We start from the raw sequence: 17,158 nt of genomic DNA on the forward strand, positions 1-17,158 counted from the left end.
TGTGTCAAGAAACTATATCCCTGGGCCAATGATTTGTATTTAAGGATAACATTTGGCTTTGTGGTAGTGTGTGACATTGGCCCAACACATGTCTGTGAACTTGGATGAGGTATACAAACCCAAAACATCTATAGGAGAAAATCATTGAGAACCACTAGATTAGACAAATGCTCTGGGATTGCTGATGATAATATTCTTAGGACTTGCTACATTGTAAGCAATAATGTTACTGTCAGTTCCACTTATGGTATGTGGCCAAGCAAAGACCCAGAGCCTCATGAGAAAACATTACAGTGATTACTGCTTGTGTTTTGGTAACCTAGCTAATAGATGTGGTAAGCTGGTTGTGCAGTAGACCAGGGTTCCTCAAACATTTTAAGCAGAGGGCCGATCCACAATCCTTCAGACTGTTAAGGGGCCGAATTATCATTTGGAAAAAATACGAACAAATTCCTGTGCACATTGCACATGTCTTATTTGTAGTGCAAAGAAAACAACAACAGCAATGAAAGAACAATACAATATTTAAAAATAAGAACAATTTTAAACAACATAAACCTATCAGGATTTCAATGGGAAGTGTGGGCCTACTTCTGGCCAATGAGATAGTCAAGTTAATTAGGATGGTTGTTGTTGTGTGCCTTCAAGTCATTTCAGACTTTGGGTGAGCCTAACTCCAAAACTGAGGGCGGGGGCCAGGTAAATCACCTTGGAGGGTCTCATCTGGCCCATGGGCCTTCGTTTGGGGACCCCTCGAGTAGATTAATAAGAATTGGTGCAGATTTTGTTTGTCTTTTAATGTAGATATTTTTCATGCTGTTTCCCCTAATAAATACCAACATATACATATGAAGCAGATATTGATATAAACAAAGGCTTCCAGATTGGATATGGGGTGGGACCCCTATAGCTTGAATGCTAAAGAGAGTGTGTACATGGGGTACCGGTGACAAGGACAAAACTCGGTTCTTCTCCCCACCCATTCATCTTTTCTGACCACCAAGGAAGCAAGAGCCATGTTGGGAGGGAATGAATGTGGTTGAAAATTGGAGTTTGGAAGGTTCTTTTGTTGACAAAATATTATGTTATTTCCTCTTGGGTCTCATCTACACGGGCCATTTAATACACTTTGAAGGTAGTTTCAAATGATAATAGCTAGACAACAAAGTCCCATGAATGTGCATGAAAGAAAACAATTAATGTGCATCAGTACTCTGTGGTTGGTGTAATCACTATATGGATTTCAAACTGGTTCCAGGCTTTCCTATGTGATCATCTGCACAGCAAAGATACTTTCTTCAGTACTGGTTTGAAAAGATGTATCAAATTGACAAATGGGATCTTTTACAATATGGGTTTTAGAATGCTGTGTGGTTTCTGGGCTGTATGACCATGTCCTAGCAGCATTTTCTCCTGACATTTCTCATGCACCTGTGGCTTGCATTTTCAGAGAATCTGAAGATGACAGCCACAGATGCAGGCGAAATGTCAGGAGAAAGCGCTGCTAAATCATGGCCATGCAGCCCAGAAACCACACCACACTCCAATGATTTCCGGTCCTGAAAGCTTCAACAATATAGGTTTTGTCTGTCTACAACAGTATTTTTAAAAAAGAGGTTTTGTCGTTCTTTATTAAAGTATAATTAATTAATTATAAAAGTTATTTTTATTAAAATACTTTAATGTAGCAGTTTACTAATGAATGGTCAATAAATGTGAAGTGTACAAGCAAACGTGGCAAGATTTCCTAAGAACCCATTATTTGTATTCTTAAAACTTGGTACTTGTCTTGTGTTGTTGGGTTAGAAATGTTTTTTGATATCAGTAAGCATAATACATACCCACAGCCAGCTATTTTCTTTGAGATTATCACAGATTATCTTTTCTGATCTTGCCTTTCATTTTCAAAGCTAAGCATCAAATCCAAGGATTTCCAAGTGTAGGTTGCAGTAACAGCTGCTACAACATTTATAATGTGCCTGACATCTGTTGCTGCTCAAGTTGCCTTTCTTTATACTTTTGCTTCTGCTGTTAAGAGAGCCTGTTTCATGTTCCGGGAGAAAGTATGGCTGTGGCAAGGCTTCCACTATTCTTTGGTGCCTGAACAGAGGAACAAATAGGGGAACTGTACCATGCTCTCTAGTGGTCTTTTCTTCAATTCCAGAATAAATATTCTCGTATATTATATCTAATTTCCCTCCCAATTGTAGATATGCTGCTTAAGCAAGCTGTCTGTTAGGGTAGACAGAAAATCGTTCTATCTTGGTGATTTGAAGCAGACTGACGAAGATTCATAATTTTAATTGTTTAACAATAGTAGTAAGAAAAAGACATATTTACCTCCTAAATTGTACTGCTAAAGTGAGGAATGCTTGGGTTAGAAGTAGGTGTACTGTGAGTTCTCTTTCTGTTCCTGGACTCTTGAATTTTAAGATATGTTTTGGCTCAGGTCCCCAGTTCATAGATTAGGTTTTTGGAATTAAAAAATAAGACATGGAAACTCGGGAACTTTTTAATGGATTGTGAGCTTGTTGTTGTATTATTATTTTAAGAGACTTTCTGGGTAAAATGTTGTGCAATATGCATAACATATTAGTCATTTTCACCAGGTTAAGCTACACTAGTATACTTCAGTGAATAAAGATGACAAGGGTGGTGGTGGTTGGTAGCTTCCCAGGCACTCTGATGGCTGCTCAGCAGATATTCCAGTGGCCATTTCAATCATAAAATGGAGGTTGGAAATGTTTTTGTGTACTGTCACATGGCAGACCAGTGATCAAAGTTAATTTGGGGATTTGGATGCAAAATAAACTAGAGTAGACTAATGTAGAGTTGTATCTCAAGGTTGTCTCTGAGTCCCCGGTCTCATGGGGTAGTGGCAGTGCTGCTGCTACTATAGCTTCCCATGGTGCTTCAAAGAAAAATAATAGCAGCTAGGTTATGGAACTTTTCTATTGCAGCCAATGAGTGTGAGAAAGAAAGAAGGCTGTTTTTAAATTCTAATGCAGCTACAAATGGGATCTGACAGCAAACTGAGCAGGTGGCTCCCATGTTTTAATTGGTGGGACAATGAGGAAGACCTGACCCAATCAGGAAACCCCAGCCCATGGGGTGTAAAAATGTATTCAACAATACAATCTATATTTTGAAAGTGTAATTGTTTTTTCTTCATTTCTTTTTTTAAGGAGGTTGCACATTTGATGATGGTCCAGGACCCTGTGATTACCATCAAGACCCATACGATGACTTTGACTGGGTTCATGTTAGTGCTCAGGAGCCCCATTACCTGCCACCTGAAATGCCTTCTGGTAAGAGTTGCTACAGCGATACTCGTTTTATTAGTATTGGTGTTTTAATCTTTGTTCTATGAATTGTAATGTTATTGTGTTTAACCTCTCTGTTTTAACTATGAGTAAAAGAAAATGTAAAAGCATTTACATTTACGCAAGGATCCTAGCTAAATTCTAACATTGGTATGATTAGCTATTTGTCTTCAATTCAGCTTTAGTAAATGTGCTCAAGATTGGAACCAGAGACTGGCTAGAGCAGTGGTTCTCAACCTGTGGGTCCCCAGATGTTTTGGTCTTCAATTCCAAGAAATCCTAACAGCTGGTAAACTGGCTGGGATTTCTGGGAGTTGTAGGCCAAAACACCTGGGGACCCACATTTTGAGAACCACTGGCCTACAGAATGTGCCGCCACACTATTTTTAGGGTTACGCCCTCTTTTCTGAATCTTCAGGTTTCCCCTAATCCTTTTTTTAACACTTCAGTGGTCCAGTAAGTTTGCTGTGATGAGGTTTTTGGTATTCTCCTTCTCTCAATCGTGCACACCTAGATCTGGATTCCATCCACTAAACAAGTCACCTGAAAATTGTCCTGCACAACAAGTCACCTGAAAATTGTCCTGCACAAACTTTATTCTCGGACAGTGAAGAGAGATCAGGTGATTCATTAACTTGGTTTGGTTGCAATCCTGTATCCACTTATGTTGGAGTGAGCTGCACTTCACTCAGTTAGATTTAGCTCTGCATAAACATGGGCAGGTTTCCACACATAACTTTGTTGCTGAGGTACTTGCTTCTTGTGTTTAGGATTTCCTGCACATTTGTACAAATGATAGAAACAAGTGAATATTTTTGTAAATTAACGCAAAATAATTGAAAGTACTTAAATGTTTTGACAGTGTCCCAGCTTTTACATTCAGGAATAAGAGATAAATAAGAAGAGTATGCTAATTATTTTGCTCCCTGGTTAAATGCTATTTATCTTGTTTCGTGAAACATTTTCCTCTGTTCCTTCCTATACAAATTATTTAATTGACAATATAAATTTGCTGAGTTGTAGTTAGAAGGCAAGGAAAATGATACAAATTTTAAAAACCAATATATCATGTTTAGAAATAACTATTTGCTTAAGATACATTGATTGCATTGATCATTCAGATGATATACATTTGCCATGAGATTTTATTTTCAACCTAGGACATTACATTTTTCTTTTAAGGAGGCAATTAATAACCCTGAAAGAAATCCCTTGACATAGCAATGGAAATGTTTGAATAAATATGTTCCTGGACTACAGTACATCTGCTCTTTAGGGTGTGTGTGTGTGTGTATGTGTGTATATATTTAAAAATGTACCTGATAAATTTAGACTGTAGTGTGTATGACATGAATAAAAATAGAAACAAAAATGTAGAGCGTTATCTGACTATTCATTAGCTTGGAATATCAGAGGGGCTTTAATTGATGGAAATATTTCAATTGTTTATTCCTATTGAAGACAAGATAATGAATAACGGAAGAGGTACAGCCTAGATGACCTTGTCTGCTCACCTTTGATGAACAGCTTAATCGGTGCTTTCCAGACAAAATGATATGCAGAGTGAAATAAATGCTTCTGAAATTCAAGTGCAATTTTCAATTAATAGGGATTAAATAATTAATCTTACAAAAGGAGGAAATAAGGCTAGACCACTTGTGCTTCCTTGAACAGCTTCTGTCAGCTGAAAGGAGGAAAAATGGGGACTTTGTACCGTAAAATTAGACCCAGCCCATTTTCAACCCCTTATTCTCGTCTTCTGTTCCTGCAATTTATTATCCTTAAAAGCGAGTGCACTTTCACTTTTGTAATTAGCAATTAGGTGCTTGCTAATCTGTGGCTGCAAGTGATAAATGGTTGAATGCTGCAGTGCACCTTCCTTGTTAAACAAGGTAGCATATTACGCAAGCATTTAGGCTGCCCCCCTGCCTCTTGCAAGACCTTGCAATTATCACACCTGTTTAAGACTTAGACCCACAGTGAATTCTTCTATCATCAATAGTATCCCAAGCATGAAATCCCCCCAGAAAGCTCCTATGAGTGGAAAAGAGTAAGAGGCGCTTTTTAACAATCACTTCAAGCCCCAAAGACTTCTCCACAATCTCCTGGAATGGTTTTTCAGGGGATCTAAGTGGCTGAAAGGGTGAAAGAAAATAAACAAAAACCACCTTTGTACACATGCCACCAGTAGGATAAGTATATTGTAATGGTTCTCAAAGTTTGATCTTCCAGGTGTCTTGGTTGTGAGCTCCTAGAATCCCTGACTCATAAAATGCAGTTCAGTTTAAACAATATAGCACTCCATAGCCTATTCTTGAAAAATGCCCTGATTTAAAAGCTACTTGGAATAAAAAACAACAACAACGTTTTAGCCTACAAATAGAAGGATGACAAGAAGGGTCCTCTCGCATCCTTACCATCTGTGTTTGGGATGGTGGTGGGACTGAGAGAATTGCCTTTCCTGATGGCCCATACAGGGATATACAATCCGCCAAATAGCCATGACCCATGTCATATAGGGCTTTATAGAGCATAACCAGCACTTAATTGTGCCCATAAACAAACTGACAGCCAATGGAGTTGTTGCAATGGGAGATTGGATGCTCTCTGTACCTGTCCCTGTTAACATAGGGGCAGTAACTCTTTAGACTAGTTGAAATTTCTGAACACACTTCAAAGGTAGACCCAAGTAATCAAAATGAGATGTAACTAAGGCATGTATGACTGTGACCAGATCTGATGTCTCGAGGAATGGGTACTATTGGGATATTATTATTATTATTATTATTATTATTATTATTATTATTATTTTATTGTATTATTATTTATTATTATTAGTATTCTTATTATCATCATCATCATCTTTAAATGTGTAAAAGCACTTCTGGCTTAAAAAAAAAAGTGGATTCAAAGCTGAGTCTAGGAGTACACTCAAACTACACACTGCGTCTTCAGGAAGAGTGTAATCCCATCTAACATAGATTGAATCTCTGCTTTCTGACTGCCCAAGAGCACCTTTGTTTTGTCTGGATTAATTTTCAAGTCAAATTAAATATCCTTCAGAGCTGCCTGTTTGGATTTACATTTCAATAAATCAATATTATAATGGAGATGTCTTCAATATTTGACTTTTTAAAAAAGTATTTGCATTTTTAACAATACTACCTAAAATAAAAGAATTTTATCAAGTAAAATTCTTGATAATTTTATCAAGTAAAATTATTTCACACAACAGCAGTACGTGTGAAAAAGACCTTGGAGTCAAGTTAAACATGAGCCAACAATGTGATGCGGAGGCTAAAAAAGCCAACGTGATTTTGGCCTGCATCAATAGGAGTATAATATCTAGATCCAGGGAAGTCATGCTATCCCTTTATTCTGCCTTGGTCAGACCACACCTGGAATACTGTGTCCAGTTCTGGGCACCGCAATTGAAGGGAGATGTTGACAAGCTGGAACGTGTCCAGAGGAGGGTGACTAAAATGATCAAGGGTCTGGAGAACAAGCCCTATGAGGAGCGGCTTAAAGACTAGGCATGTTTAGCCTTCAGAAGAGAAGGCTGAGGGAAGACATGATAGCCATGTATAAACATGTGAGGGGAAGTCATAGGGAGGAGGGAGCAAGCTTGTTTTCTGCTGCCCTGGAGACTAGGATGCGGAACAATGGCTTCAAACTACAGGAAAGGAGATTCCACCTGAACATCAGGAAGAACTTCCTCACTGTGAGAGCTGTTCGACAGTGGAACTCTCTCCCCCAGGCCATGGTGGAGGCTCCTCCTTTGGAGGCTTTTAAACAGAGGCTGGATGGCCATCTGTCAAGGGTGCTTTGAATGTGGTTTCCTGCTTCTTGGCAGAGGGTGGACTGGATGGCCCATGAGGTCTCTTCCAACTCTTATTATTCTATGATTCTAATATTTCCCTGTGTCTGATGAATTTCAAAAATTGAACTGCACTTCAACAGAATTATCAGAGTGTTAAATTTGGATATTGTGCAGAGTTTAAAATTGAACTGTTTGGAACCCTTGGTCTAGGAAGACTGGGATATAAAGAGATATATTTTTATTTGAACATTAAAAAGCTGCTTTACCAGAGACTCCTGAGCAAAATTTGCAGCTTCTTTTGAACTGGATAAAGAATGAAATGTGGAAAGCTGGAACAAATACTCACTTGTTTCATTGGAAGTTGTAAATTGTAGCCCTTCAAAGGTTCTCTGTTAGACCATGTGCTTTTAAAGGTGATTCCAAGGACCAAGAGTTAGGAGTGAGCAGGGGTCATGCTTTGCTAATGCTTTGCAATTATTTAAGATAGTTAAAACAATACAGAATTCCTCAAAGATCTCTGAACTGGGAGAATTGGAATTAGAAAAGAAATTGTGATTCACTGTAAGTATGTGCAAAATGGATGACTATTACACCCATAGCTATCATTGTATATATGCTAATCAGATTTGAACTGGTAGTGACTAATCCAGAATGGAATTTTAGTTTGTGGTAAAGGACATGATAAAAATATCCTAGAAGGTGGCTGCTATGAAATAGGTACATTCCAATTCATTTGGAAGAGATTTTTTTAAAATCCTGCCAATATCACAACAATCCCCTTGTATAAACTTGTGATGAGACCACACTTGGAATGTACAGTTTTAGTTCCCACACCTCAGACAAGCATGTTATGGAGTTGCGAAAGATCAAGTGGCTAAAGTTACTCCCTTATGACAGTGTCAGAGAGGTACCATAGGTTAGTTCAGAATAAAGAAGAGAAAGAAATAACACGGTGAAAGTGAATGAAACTATTCATGGTATGGGTAAATTGGATAGGAAGAGGCCAGGTTCAACCAGTGATGCAGAGTGGGGAGAGATTTGGGGACTGTTAAGTAGCTTTTAGGATTTGGAAATTCTTCATACAATGGTCAGAGGGTGGGATTCACTACCACAAGGTGGTCGAGACAGCAATCAACTGGGGATGTCTCCCTTGTGGGATTCCCTCATTTTGTAGGTTGGGTTGGAGATTTTTATTGTGGTTTTCCTGCATGGCAGGGGGGTGGGGCTAGATCACTTTCCAATTCTGTGATTCTATGATGATGTTGGTTTAATTTTGGCCCCAAGTTGAAACTGACCTCTTCATCCAGCATCTGCAGCCCAGTAACCATGGCATTCTGGGAGTTTAGTTTTTTGTCTCTGTTTTATTCTGTTGAAGAAATTGTTTAATTTTTTCATATCCATTTAAGTCTTGGGTTGTCTGTAGTCTGCTGCAATTTCTCTGTGGATTAGCATGGAATATAAATAGGAAAATAAAATAAATAAAATGGGGATTAGATAAATTAGTAGAGAATTAGGCTTTTAGCAGCCACTAGTCATAATGGGTATTTTTTCTTCGTGTACTCTGTGAATGCACACTAATGGAGAACGCTGCGCCTGCGCAGGCTCCAACGGATACTCTTCCAAGCTAAAGTTTGAAATTTGGCGGTAACCCCGCCCCTCTTCCCGGAGGGTATAAAGGGCGCCCTCCGCGCCCGCTCTCCAGTTCCTTTTTTTCCGCCGCAAAGCTCACTTCGGACTCTTCGTTCTTATGTCAACCACGCGTTTTAAACGGTGCACTCAGTGTGCCGCTAAGATTCCAGATTCCGACGGCCACGCTAAGTGCCTTTTCTGCCTTGGCGAAAGCCACGTCGTCGGTACCTGCCGTTTTTGCCTGGCCTTTACAGCTCAGGCCAGGAGAAATAGAGCTGCGAGACTCCGCGCAGCTCTTTACGAAAAAACTCTTGCTCCTGAGGCTTCCACTTCCACCTCAGCCTCGATGGCGTCCAGGCCTGCTCCGTCGGTGTCATCTAAAACCTCGAAAACCTCGAGACCGCGACCGACCAAACCGCCCTGCACGGTGACCACCGCTACGGTATCCACCTGATCGGGCAAGATGGGCCCTTCATCAACTTCGAGTTCGGTGGCTTCGGCCGTTTCCACTCGATCCCGCCTGGCTGCGCCGCCATCTTCTTCCGCCACGAAGATTGCCTTCAAGAGGGCTCAGGAGGAATCCAGACGGGCTCAATCTGACTCGGCAGCTGTGTGCCCGATTCCCCCGACGCCGGGAAAATCGCTGAGGGTCGCGTCGAAACAACCCCCAGCAAAGAAAAGAATGATCCAGAGGTCGTCCTCCTCAGCGTCTTCGAAGAAGGACGTCCCCTCCTCTGGGCCTTCCTCTAGGAGATCCTCTCCTATCCAACCGGCACAACGCCTCCGCTCCTCTTCCTCTCCTCATGGTCAGTCCTCGGATGTGGACGCTCAAGCCTCCCCCGACCGGTCGGTCAGGACGGTTATTAAGGCTCCCCAGCCGGCACCATCTCGTCTTCCGGCTCGACAAGAACTCTTTCCCCCGGCTCAAACACCTGAGAGGGGTAGACAGATGACGCGCTTAGCCCGCGCCGCCCAGGCCTCCGCGTCCAAGGGCGTTCCTCCACAGCCGGCTCTCCCTGCTCCTGAGGTTATGCCTCATCAGGACTCTGTGCTTGTTTCTCCTCCCCGGTCCCCTCAAGGGCCCGAGGAGGATGACCTCGATATCGAACGCCCCGAGTCGATACTCTCCGCCTCTGTGGTTTCTCTCGGTCTCGACCTCTCCCCGCCTCACGACGCCTACGAGGTCGACCCACCTTCCCCGACGGATAATATCCGGGCTTTCTCCGACCAGATGGTCAGAATGGCAGACGCTCTGGGGATGGAAATTAAACAAACTTCAAAGGCTGTTACCGACCCCGTTTTCAAGAGGGTTCAAGCCCAAGCCCCGCCGGCCACCTTGCTGCCTTTTCTTCCATACCTCCTGGATGTCATCCAGGCATCTTGGAAGACTCCATCTTCGATACCTCCAACCTCTAAGAAAATAGAGGCCTGGTACCGAACCGATGACGAAGCCTTGGAATGGCTCAAGCATCACCCTGACCCAAACTCCATGGTGGTAAAGGCCTCCCAATCATCGGGTCGACAATCCAACTCCCCGGCCGACAGAGAGGGCAAACGCTTCGATGCGGTAGGCCGCAAGCTGTACTCCGGTGCTCTCCTCCTTTGCCGCATGGCAAACTACGGGGCCTGCATGGGCGCTTATCAACAGATCCTCTGGGAGAAAGCCCAACCTTTCTTCGCCAAACTTTCTGACGAAGACCGATCAGTCCTTTCGACCCTCCAACAGGAGGCGGACTCTCTCGCACACCACCAAATTCAAATGGCTAAGCATACCGGTGATACCGCCGGAAAAATGATTGCCCACGCGGTCGCGATCAGACGGCATGCATGGCTTCGGTCCTCAGGACTCTCTTCTTCCTCTCGACAAGTGATCGAAGACCTTCCTTTCGACACCCAGGGCCTTTTCAATTCTGTCACTGATGACAAACTTAAGTCCAATCACGACTTCAAGATTCTCGCAACAAAGTGCGGGACCGATCAACCTCAGGCTCAGCGGACCCGATGGTTCCCGCAACGGTACCGTCGCTACCCTCAGCCTTTTCGTCACCAGCCGTTTCGACGCTCGTCGAGCTCGAGTCACCACAGTCATCAGCAACAACCTCGCCGCCAGCACCAGGTCCCGAAAGGTCGGGGCAAAGGTCCTGCAGCTATGCCACAACCCCAACGTCGGGCCTGACGCCTACTCTCTCGGGGATCTTTCTATCTCCACTACTACTGCCACTACCATGCCGTTCCTAGGCCCCGACCAGATCCTTCCTCTCTGCTCTTTCCTCGACCGCCTAGCTCCTTTCTACCGCGAATGGGAGTCTATCACCTCAGATGCCTGGGTTCTTCGCATTGTCAGAGACGGCTATGCCTTGGAATTCGAAACTTTGCCACCCACGGGTCACATCCTCCACACCGACCCTTCACCGGAAATATGCGCCGAGGTCGACTCCCTTCTGGCGAAGGGCGCAATCCAGCCTTCTCCTTCCGAGCAGGACACTCGAGGTTTCTTCTCGAGATACTTTACGGTTCCCAAGCGGGGCGGAGGCCTTCGGCCTATCCTCGATCTACGGGCTCTAAACCTCTTCATTCTGCCTTCAAAATTTCGAATGGTTTCAGTGGCCTCCATCCTCCCGATGCTCCGACACGGAGACTTCTTCGCCTCTATAGACTTACGCGACGCGTATTTCCACGTCTCGGTGCGAAGATCCCACAGACGCTTCCTTTCCTTCAAGCTCCTGGGACAATCTTACCAGTTCACAGTTCTCCCTTTCGGCCTCGTCACGGTCCCAAGGGTCTTTACAAAGGTGGTCGCCGTGGTGGCAGCGCACCTCAGGAAACAGGGCATTATGGTCTTTCCTTATCTGGACGATTGGATGATTGTCGCGTCCGATCCCTCATCCCTTCAAAACCATGTCTCACAGACTCTTTCTCTCCTACAACGGCTGGGCCTTCAGTTGAATGTCTCAAAGTCTCAACTCCTCCCAACCACAGAAATCCGTTTCATCGGAGCTCTCTTCAACTCCATCACGGAAACCGCCTCCCTACCGAAGGACAGGTTCCTAGCCCTTCAACAACACCTTTCCCTCCTCCTCCGCAACCGCAGGATCCGAGCCCACGCGGTCCAAGTTCTCCTGGGTCACATGGCCTCCACGGTCATGGTTACTCCTTTTGCCAGACTACGTCTCAGACCTCTCCAAAGATGGTTCATAGACTCTTTCAAACCCCATCGGCACCCGAGCTCAATGTTTCTCACGGTACCGAACCAGGTTCGCCTCTCCCTTCGCTGGTGGCAGGACCCAGCGAATGTTTGTGTGGGACTTCCCTTCCATCCCTCCCTTCCGTCAGTCACCATCACGACCGACGCCTCCAATTTTGCCTGGGGAGCCCACATGTCGAACCTCACCGTCAGGGACCTGTGGTCCACCCAAGAAAGGTCTCACCACATAAACTTTCTAGAACTGTTATCAATCTTCAAAGCCCTCCGGGCGTTTGCCCGCTTTCTTCCCCACAAGACCGTTCTGATCCAAACGGACAACGTAGTAGCCATGTACTACATCAACAAACAAGGGGATACGGGCTCGAGAAAACTCATGGCTCTCTCGATGGACATTTGGCTATGGTGCATAGCGAGACACATAACTCTGTCGGCAGTTCACCTTCCGGGGGCTCAAAATACTTTAGCAGACTCTCTAAGCAGAATAACGACCTCCCCCCACGAGTGGCGTCTCGATCCCGAGATCCTGAAATCCGTCTTCAACGATTGGGGCTGGCCAGCTCTGGACCTTTTTGCCTCCCCCTCGAACGCTCAACTTCCTCGATTCGGAGCGAGACTACCTCCAAACTCGACTCCGGGCTGTCTCGGAGACGCGTTTCTCCTCGACTGGACTCTCGAACCCGTCTATCTTTTTCCTCCCTTCCCTCTCATCTCGAGAGTGCTAGAGAGACTCTATCTAACACCGACATCGGCCATCCTGATCGCCCCTGCATGGCCACGCCAGCCGTGGTATCCCACGCTGCTCCGGATGTGTGCGGATCCCCCCCGCACCCTCCCAATTCTCCCTCATCTACTATCTTCACAGAAGGGACAGGTTCTCCACCCCGACGTCCCGTCCCTGCACCTGACTGCCTGGAGGATACTTCCTTAAACTCTCTCCACCCAGACCTGCAGGCGATCCTTCGCGCTGCTCACAAACCGGCCACATCGAAAGCCTATGCTTACAAGCTGGCAAAATTCCAAATTTTCCTTCGGGACCGACGCGTCGATCCCGCCTCTACTTCGATCCCGCTGGTCATGGACTTTCTACTTTCCCTTGCGGATCGTCAACTTTCTCTGGCCTCGATAAAATCCTATCTCGCTGCTCTCTCCTGGCATTTCCAACGTCAGAGACAACCCTCTCTCTTTTCTAACAACCTCATTAAGACCTTCCTTCGAGGTTACAACAACTTGCATCCTCCAGTCCAACCTCCGACTCCCGGATGGAGCCTCGAACTCGTCCTTTCTCAACTAGCTTCAGCTCCCTTCGAACCTATGGCCTCTGCAGACCTTCACCTTCTCTCTTGGAAGACTGCCTTCCTCATCGCTATCACCTCTGCCCGCAGGCCTTCGGAACTGGCTGCTCTCCGGGTGGACGAACCCTACCTCCGTTTCCACCACGACAGGGCTGTCCTTCGCCCGGACATCACCTTCCTACCTAAGGTGGTCTCTGCTTTTCACCTGAACCAGGACATAATACTTCCTGCTTTCTTCCCCAATCCTTCTTCTTCTCTAGAACGGAAACTCCATCTCCTCGATGTCAGGAGAGCCCTCCTTTTCTACAAGGACAGGACTAAGGACATACGTAAGTCACCTAGACTTTTTGTGGCTTACGCTACCCACAAACTGGGCGAACCTCTTTCTTCCCAAAGACTCTCACACTGGATTGCTCAGACCATTGAGCTCGCTTATCAGCTGGCCAAACGCCAACCCCCCTCTTCGATCCGCCCTAGATCTACAAGGGGCCTTTCCACCTCTACGGCCTTCCTGAGGGGCGTCCCTCTCGACTCCATCTGTCGAGCGGCTATCTGGTCCACTCCATCCACCTTTGTTTCACACTACAGGATGGACTCAAAGAACCTCAAGGACTCGGCTTTTGCCAGGTCCGTCCTCTCCTCCTGCCTTACCTAATGTTGTTGCCTTACTCAAACCCATTTTTAGGGTTTATCCTTCTTACAGGCTGACCGTTGTCATCCACCCCGTTTGTAATCAATGTGCTCAGGGTCTCTTTAACATAGTGCTTGTGTACTATACTTACCCACTGCACTGAAATGTATTTTTTGAATGCTTCTCCCTCTGTTTTCAGAGAATGAGTTTATGCCTACCTCTGTATTTTCTTACAGACTATTGCCCACTTACTATGTTATGATTGTGTTCTGGATCCTAACACAAGGATCGGTTTTATTGCACTATATGCTATTGCATCGCTTACTTGACCATTGCATTTGCCTGTTTTTTTTGCACCTTGTGCTCAATAAATGTGTTTGGACACTAGACTGGTTATCGGGTTTGCTATCCCACCTACCTACACCTTAGCTTGCTAGTCTCCATTAGTGTGCATTCACAGAGTACACGAAGAAAAAAGACAGGTTGCTTACCTGTAACCGTGTTTCTTCGAGTGTACTCTGTGAATTCACACAATCCCGCCCTTCCTTCCCCACAGGCAAACCTCTCCCTTTCTCGCTGCCTTTGCGGCGTAGGAACTGGAGAGCGGGCGCGGAGGGCGCCCTTTATACCCTCCGGGAAGAGGGGCGGGGTTACCGCCAAATTTCAAACTTTAGCTTGGAAGAGTATCCGTTGGAGCCTGCGCAGGCGCAGCGTTCTCCATTAGTGTGAATTCACAGAGTACACTCGAAGAAACACGGTTACAGGTAAGCAACCTGTCCATACAAACGATAAGTAGAAAGGGCAGTATACGTTCCTCAGTACCAGGTGTTCAGAACACAAGGAGAGGGAAGGCATTTGTGTCCTCCTTTGGGGGCCTCCTATAGGTATCTATAAGACCACTGGGGAATTCTAAACTATATAAGTGTATAATCTGATTTTGAAGAGAGAAGCTCTTCTTGTGTTCTAGGACTGATGGTAGAGCACAGTGAGGGGAGGGGAGAGAGAAGAGACAATCACACCAAACCTATATTTTAAAAAAAAATCTTTTAAAAAAATAAAAATTATGGGAGATTTTTCCTCTCAGCACTATATAATTTTTCCTGACTTCTCTTTTGGGCTCTTCTTTAGTGTGCTTTGTTCACCTCTGCTCTCATTTTTGTTAAATGCTGGGGCTTTCTGTATACAGTTTTCTTATGGTAAAGTCTAGCTCATGCATGTTTCAGTTTTTTCTTCCATTCTCTCTTCTTTGTATCAACTCATATCTGCTTCTAGTATCTCTTTTTCTGCCTTGTGGGAGGCTGACATCGAAGAAAGGAGGTGGAATTTTTGCTGCAGGGTGTGTAAGATAAGGGTGAAAGTGATGATGCAAGAATCAGATTTTTTAAAATCTTGATGTCATTTCTCAGATACCTTTAAGTTGCTGGAGGGTATCTTTGTCCTATTCTGCAATTGTAGCTCACCTGCTTTCATGCTCATTCTCTTTATCTCTTCAGTTTGGTTTTCTGCCTGAACATGACTAATTGAAAGTATACATAATACAAATGTTAAGAACTTATTTCAGTATTGGAAAATTCTGATCTCTCTTATTCAAACAGGTAGGAAGTGGTACATTTGAATTTCTTCCAAACTCCTAAGTTCATATGAACAGCCAAATGTCCTTAAGGTGTAGGCTATGTTTTTAACTGTAATATATTGCTTTGAATGTCTTTTAGTGGAAAATGCAACTCAGATGTAATAAATAAATCATGATCCCATGGAACTTAGATGTTTACTTAGGTAGACATCATTATATTATTCTGTGAAGTGGGAAGGGTTTTTTCCCATACTTCAGCTGTAACAAAAGATCTGGGATAATCTGGAGAAAAGTGGCTGACATTGATTAAAGTTTTTGAAAGTGTTATTAAAATGCAAATAACTAGCTTTCATGGTCTTCTAGATTCTTGTCTGTTTAATTCAAACATTATGAAAGAACATAAGAATTTAGGAATGGTATCCTTTATAAACATAGCCATTTCCTAGACTACAACCAGTGCCTGTGTCACAGACAGAACGCCACCAAATAAAGTTCAACACAGTTTATTAAAGTTACAGAACTAAAAATGCCCGTAAGAAACAAAGGACTAGGCAAACACTTGCCTTCAATGTGAAAAGATACAAAAAGACTCCGCTGGTACTAAAAACGGTTCAAAAGATAAACCGGATTAAACAGGAGTTTAATCCGGGTTAAATCAAAAATGCTTACTTCAGCCTGGCAATTTAAACAAACAAAAGTTGATAAACAAGGATTCAATGTAACACAAATAACTGGCAGCAGATTCCTCTCTGCTACTCAAAAGCTACAATTGAGTAACTAAGGTTGTTACTCCTCCGTGCAACGAGCGAAATCCGGGTCCAGGCACATCAATCAGGGTAGCAACGGTCAGCAGGGTCCCAATCCGGTCCAAGGTCGAAAGCCAGGTACAGACGTCTTTAGTTCACAAGTTCCACTGATAGCCACAGAAGGGATAGTCCGAGGTCGTAGTCAGTCAGTCTGTCCAGCGTCAATCCAGAGTAGGCAATTAATGTCCGTCAAAAAGACGACGGAGGTCCAAGCTATCAAGATTAAACACAAGTTGCACAGCAAAAGCCCACACAGTTCCTCCCGCCGTCTATGCCCAGTGTCCTTGGTAACTTACGTATTCAGCAAACGAATCACACCCGTCTTCAGGAAGTTCCCCAACAAGAGCCCAAGCGTTCGTCCAGATTACCTTGCCCAACGCAATTAGCCATTGATTCTAGACCCCATTTTATGCCAGTTCACAACTCCTCATCGCTGTCAGCTGCTATCCTAATTCCAGGTGCCTCATCATCCTCATCCTCATCAGAGCTAAAACACCTTTGACTACGCCCCACAGCATCCCCAGCTGTGGATCCCGTTCCATCCCTCCAGCCCATCCACGGGTCCGATCCTGCAACCCGCCAGTCACCTCCCATGCTATCATTGCCGGTGACACCCAAATCCTCCCTCACACGAGTCCATTCCATGTCATCCTCCTCTGAGCTAACCATCTCTTCCTCCATTCCCTCGGTAAAACCCTCAAAGGAGTCTTCGTCTGTTGGTTCTGCAAATAAGTCCCGGAGCCGTTTCCTTTCGCGCTCCTCAAGAGAGTCTGACTCTCGAGGAGTCTTACGACCTCGTCTCCTAGTATCGGAGCCAGAAGGCTCAACCATAACAGCCTGAGATTAAGAAGTCTTAATTCTCATAGAGGTTGAGCATCC

General features: G+C 44.5%; 1 protein-coding gene across 17 annotated transcripts in view; it reads left to right on the forward strand.

Annotated features, from left to right (window-relative positions):
- The window catches only part of ptprk (protein tyrosine phosphatase receptor type K), a 461,736-nt gene that overhangs the window by 88,905 nt on the left and 355,673 nt on the right, over nucleotides 1-17,158 (forward strand). For all 17 annotated transcript variants that reach the window (XM_062978846.1, XM_062978854.1, XM_062978881.1 and 14 more), the window contains exon 2: nucleotides 3,186-3,308. In XM_062978846.1, the coding sequence (XP_062834916.1) occupies nucleotides 3,186-3,308 (123 nt within the window). The remainder of the gene's footprint in view (nucleotides 1-3,185; nucleotides 3,309-17,158) is intronic.

This window comes from Anolis carolinensis, chromosome 1 (genome assembly GCF_035594765.1).
Source record: "Anolis carolinensis isolate JA03-04 chromosome 1, rAnoCar3.1.pri, whole genome shotgun sequence".
NCBI lineage: Eukaryota > Metazoa > Chordata > Lepidosauria > Squamata > Dactyloidae > Anolis > Anolis carolinensis.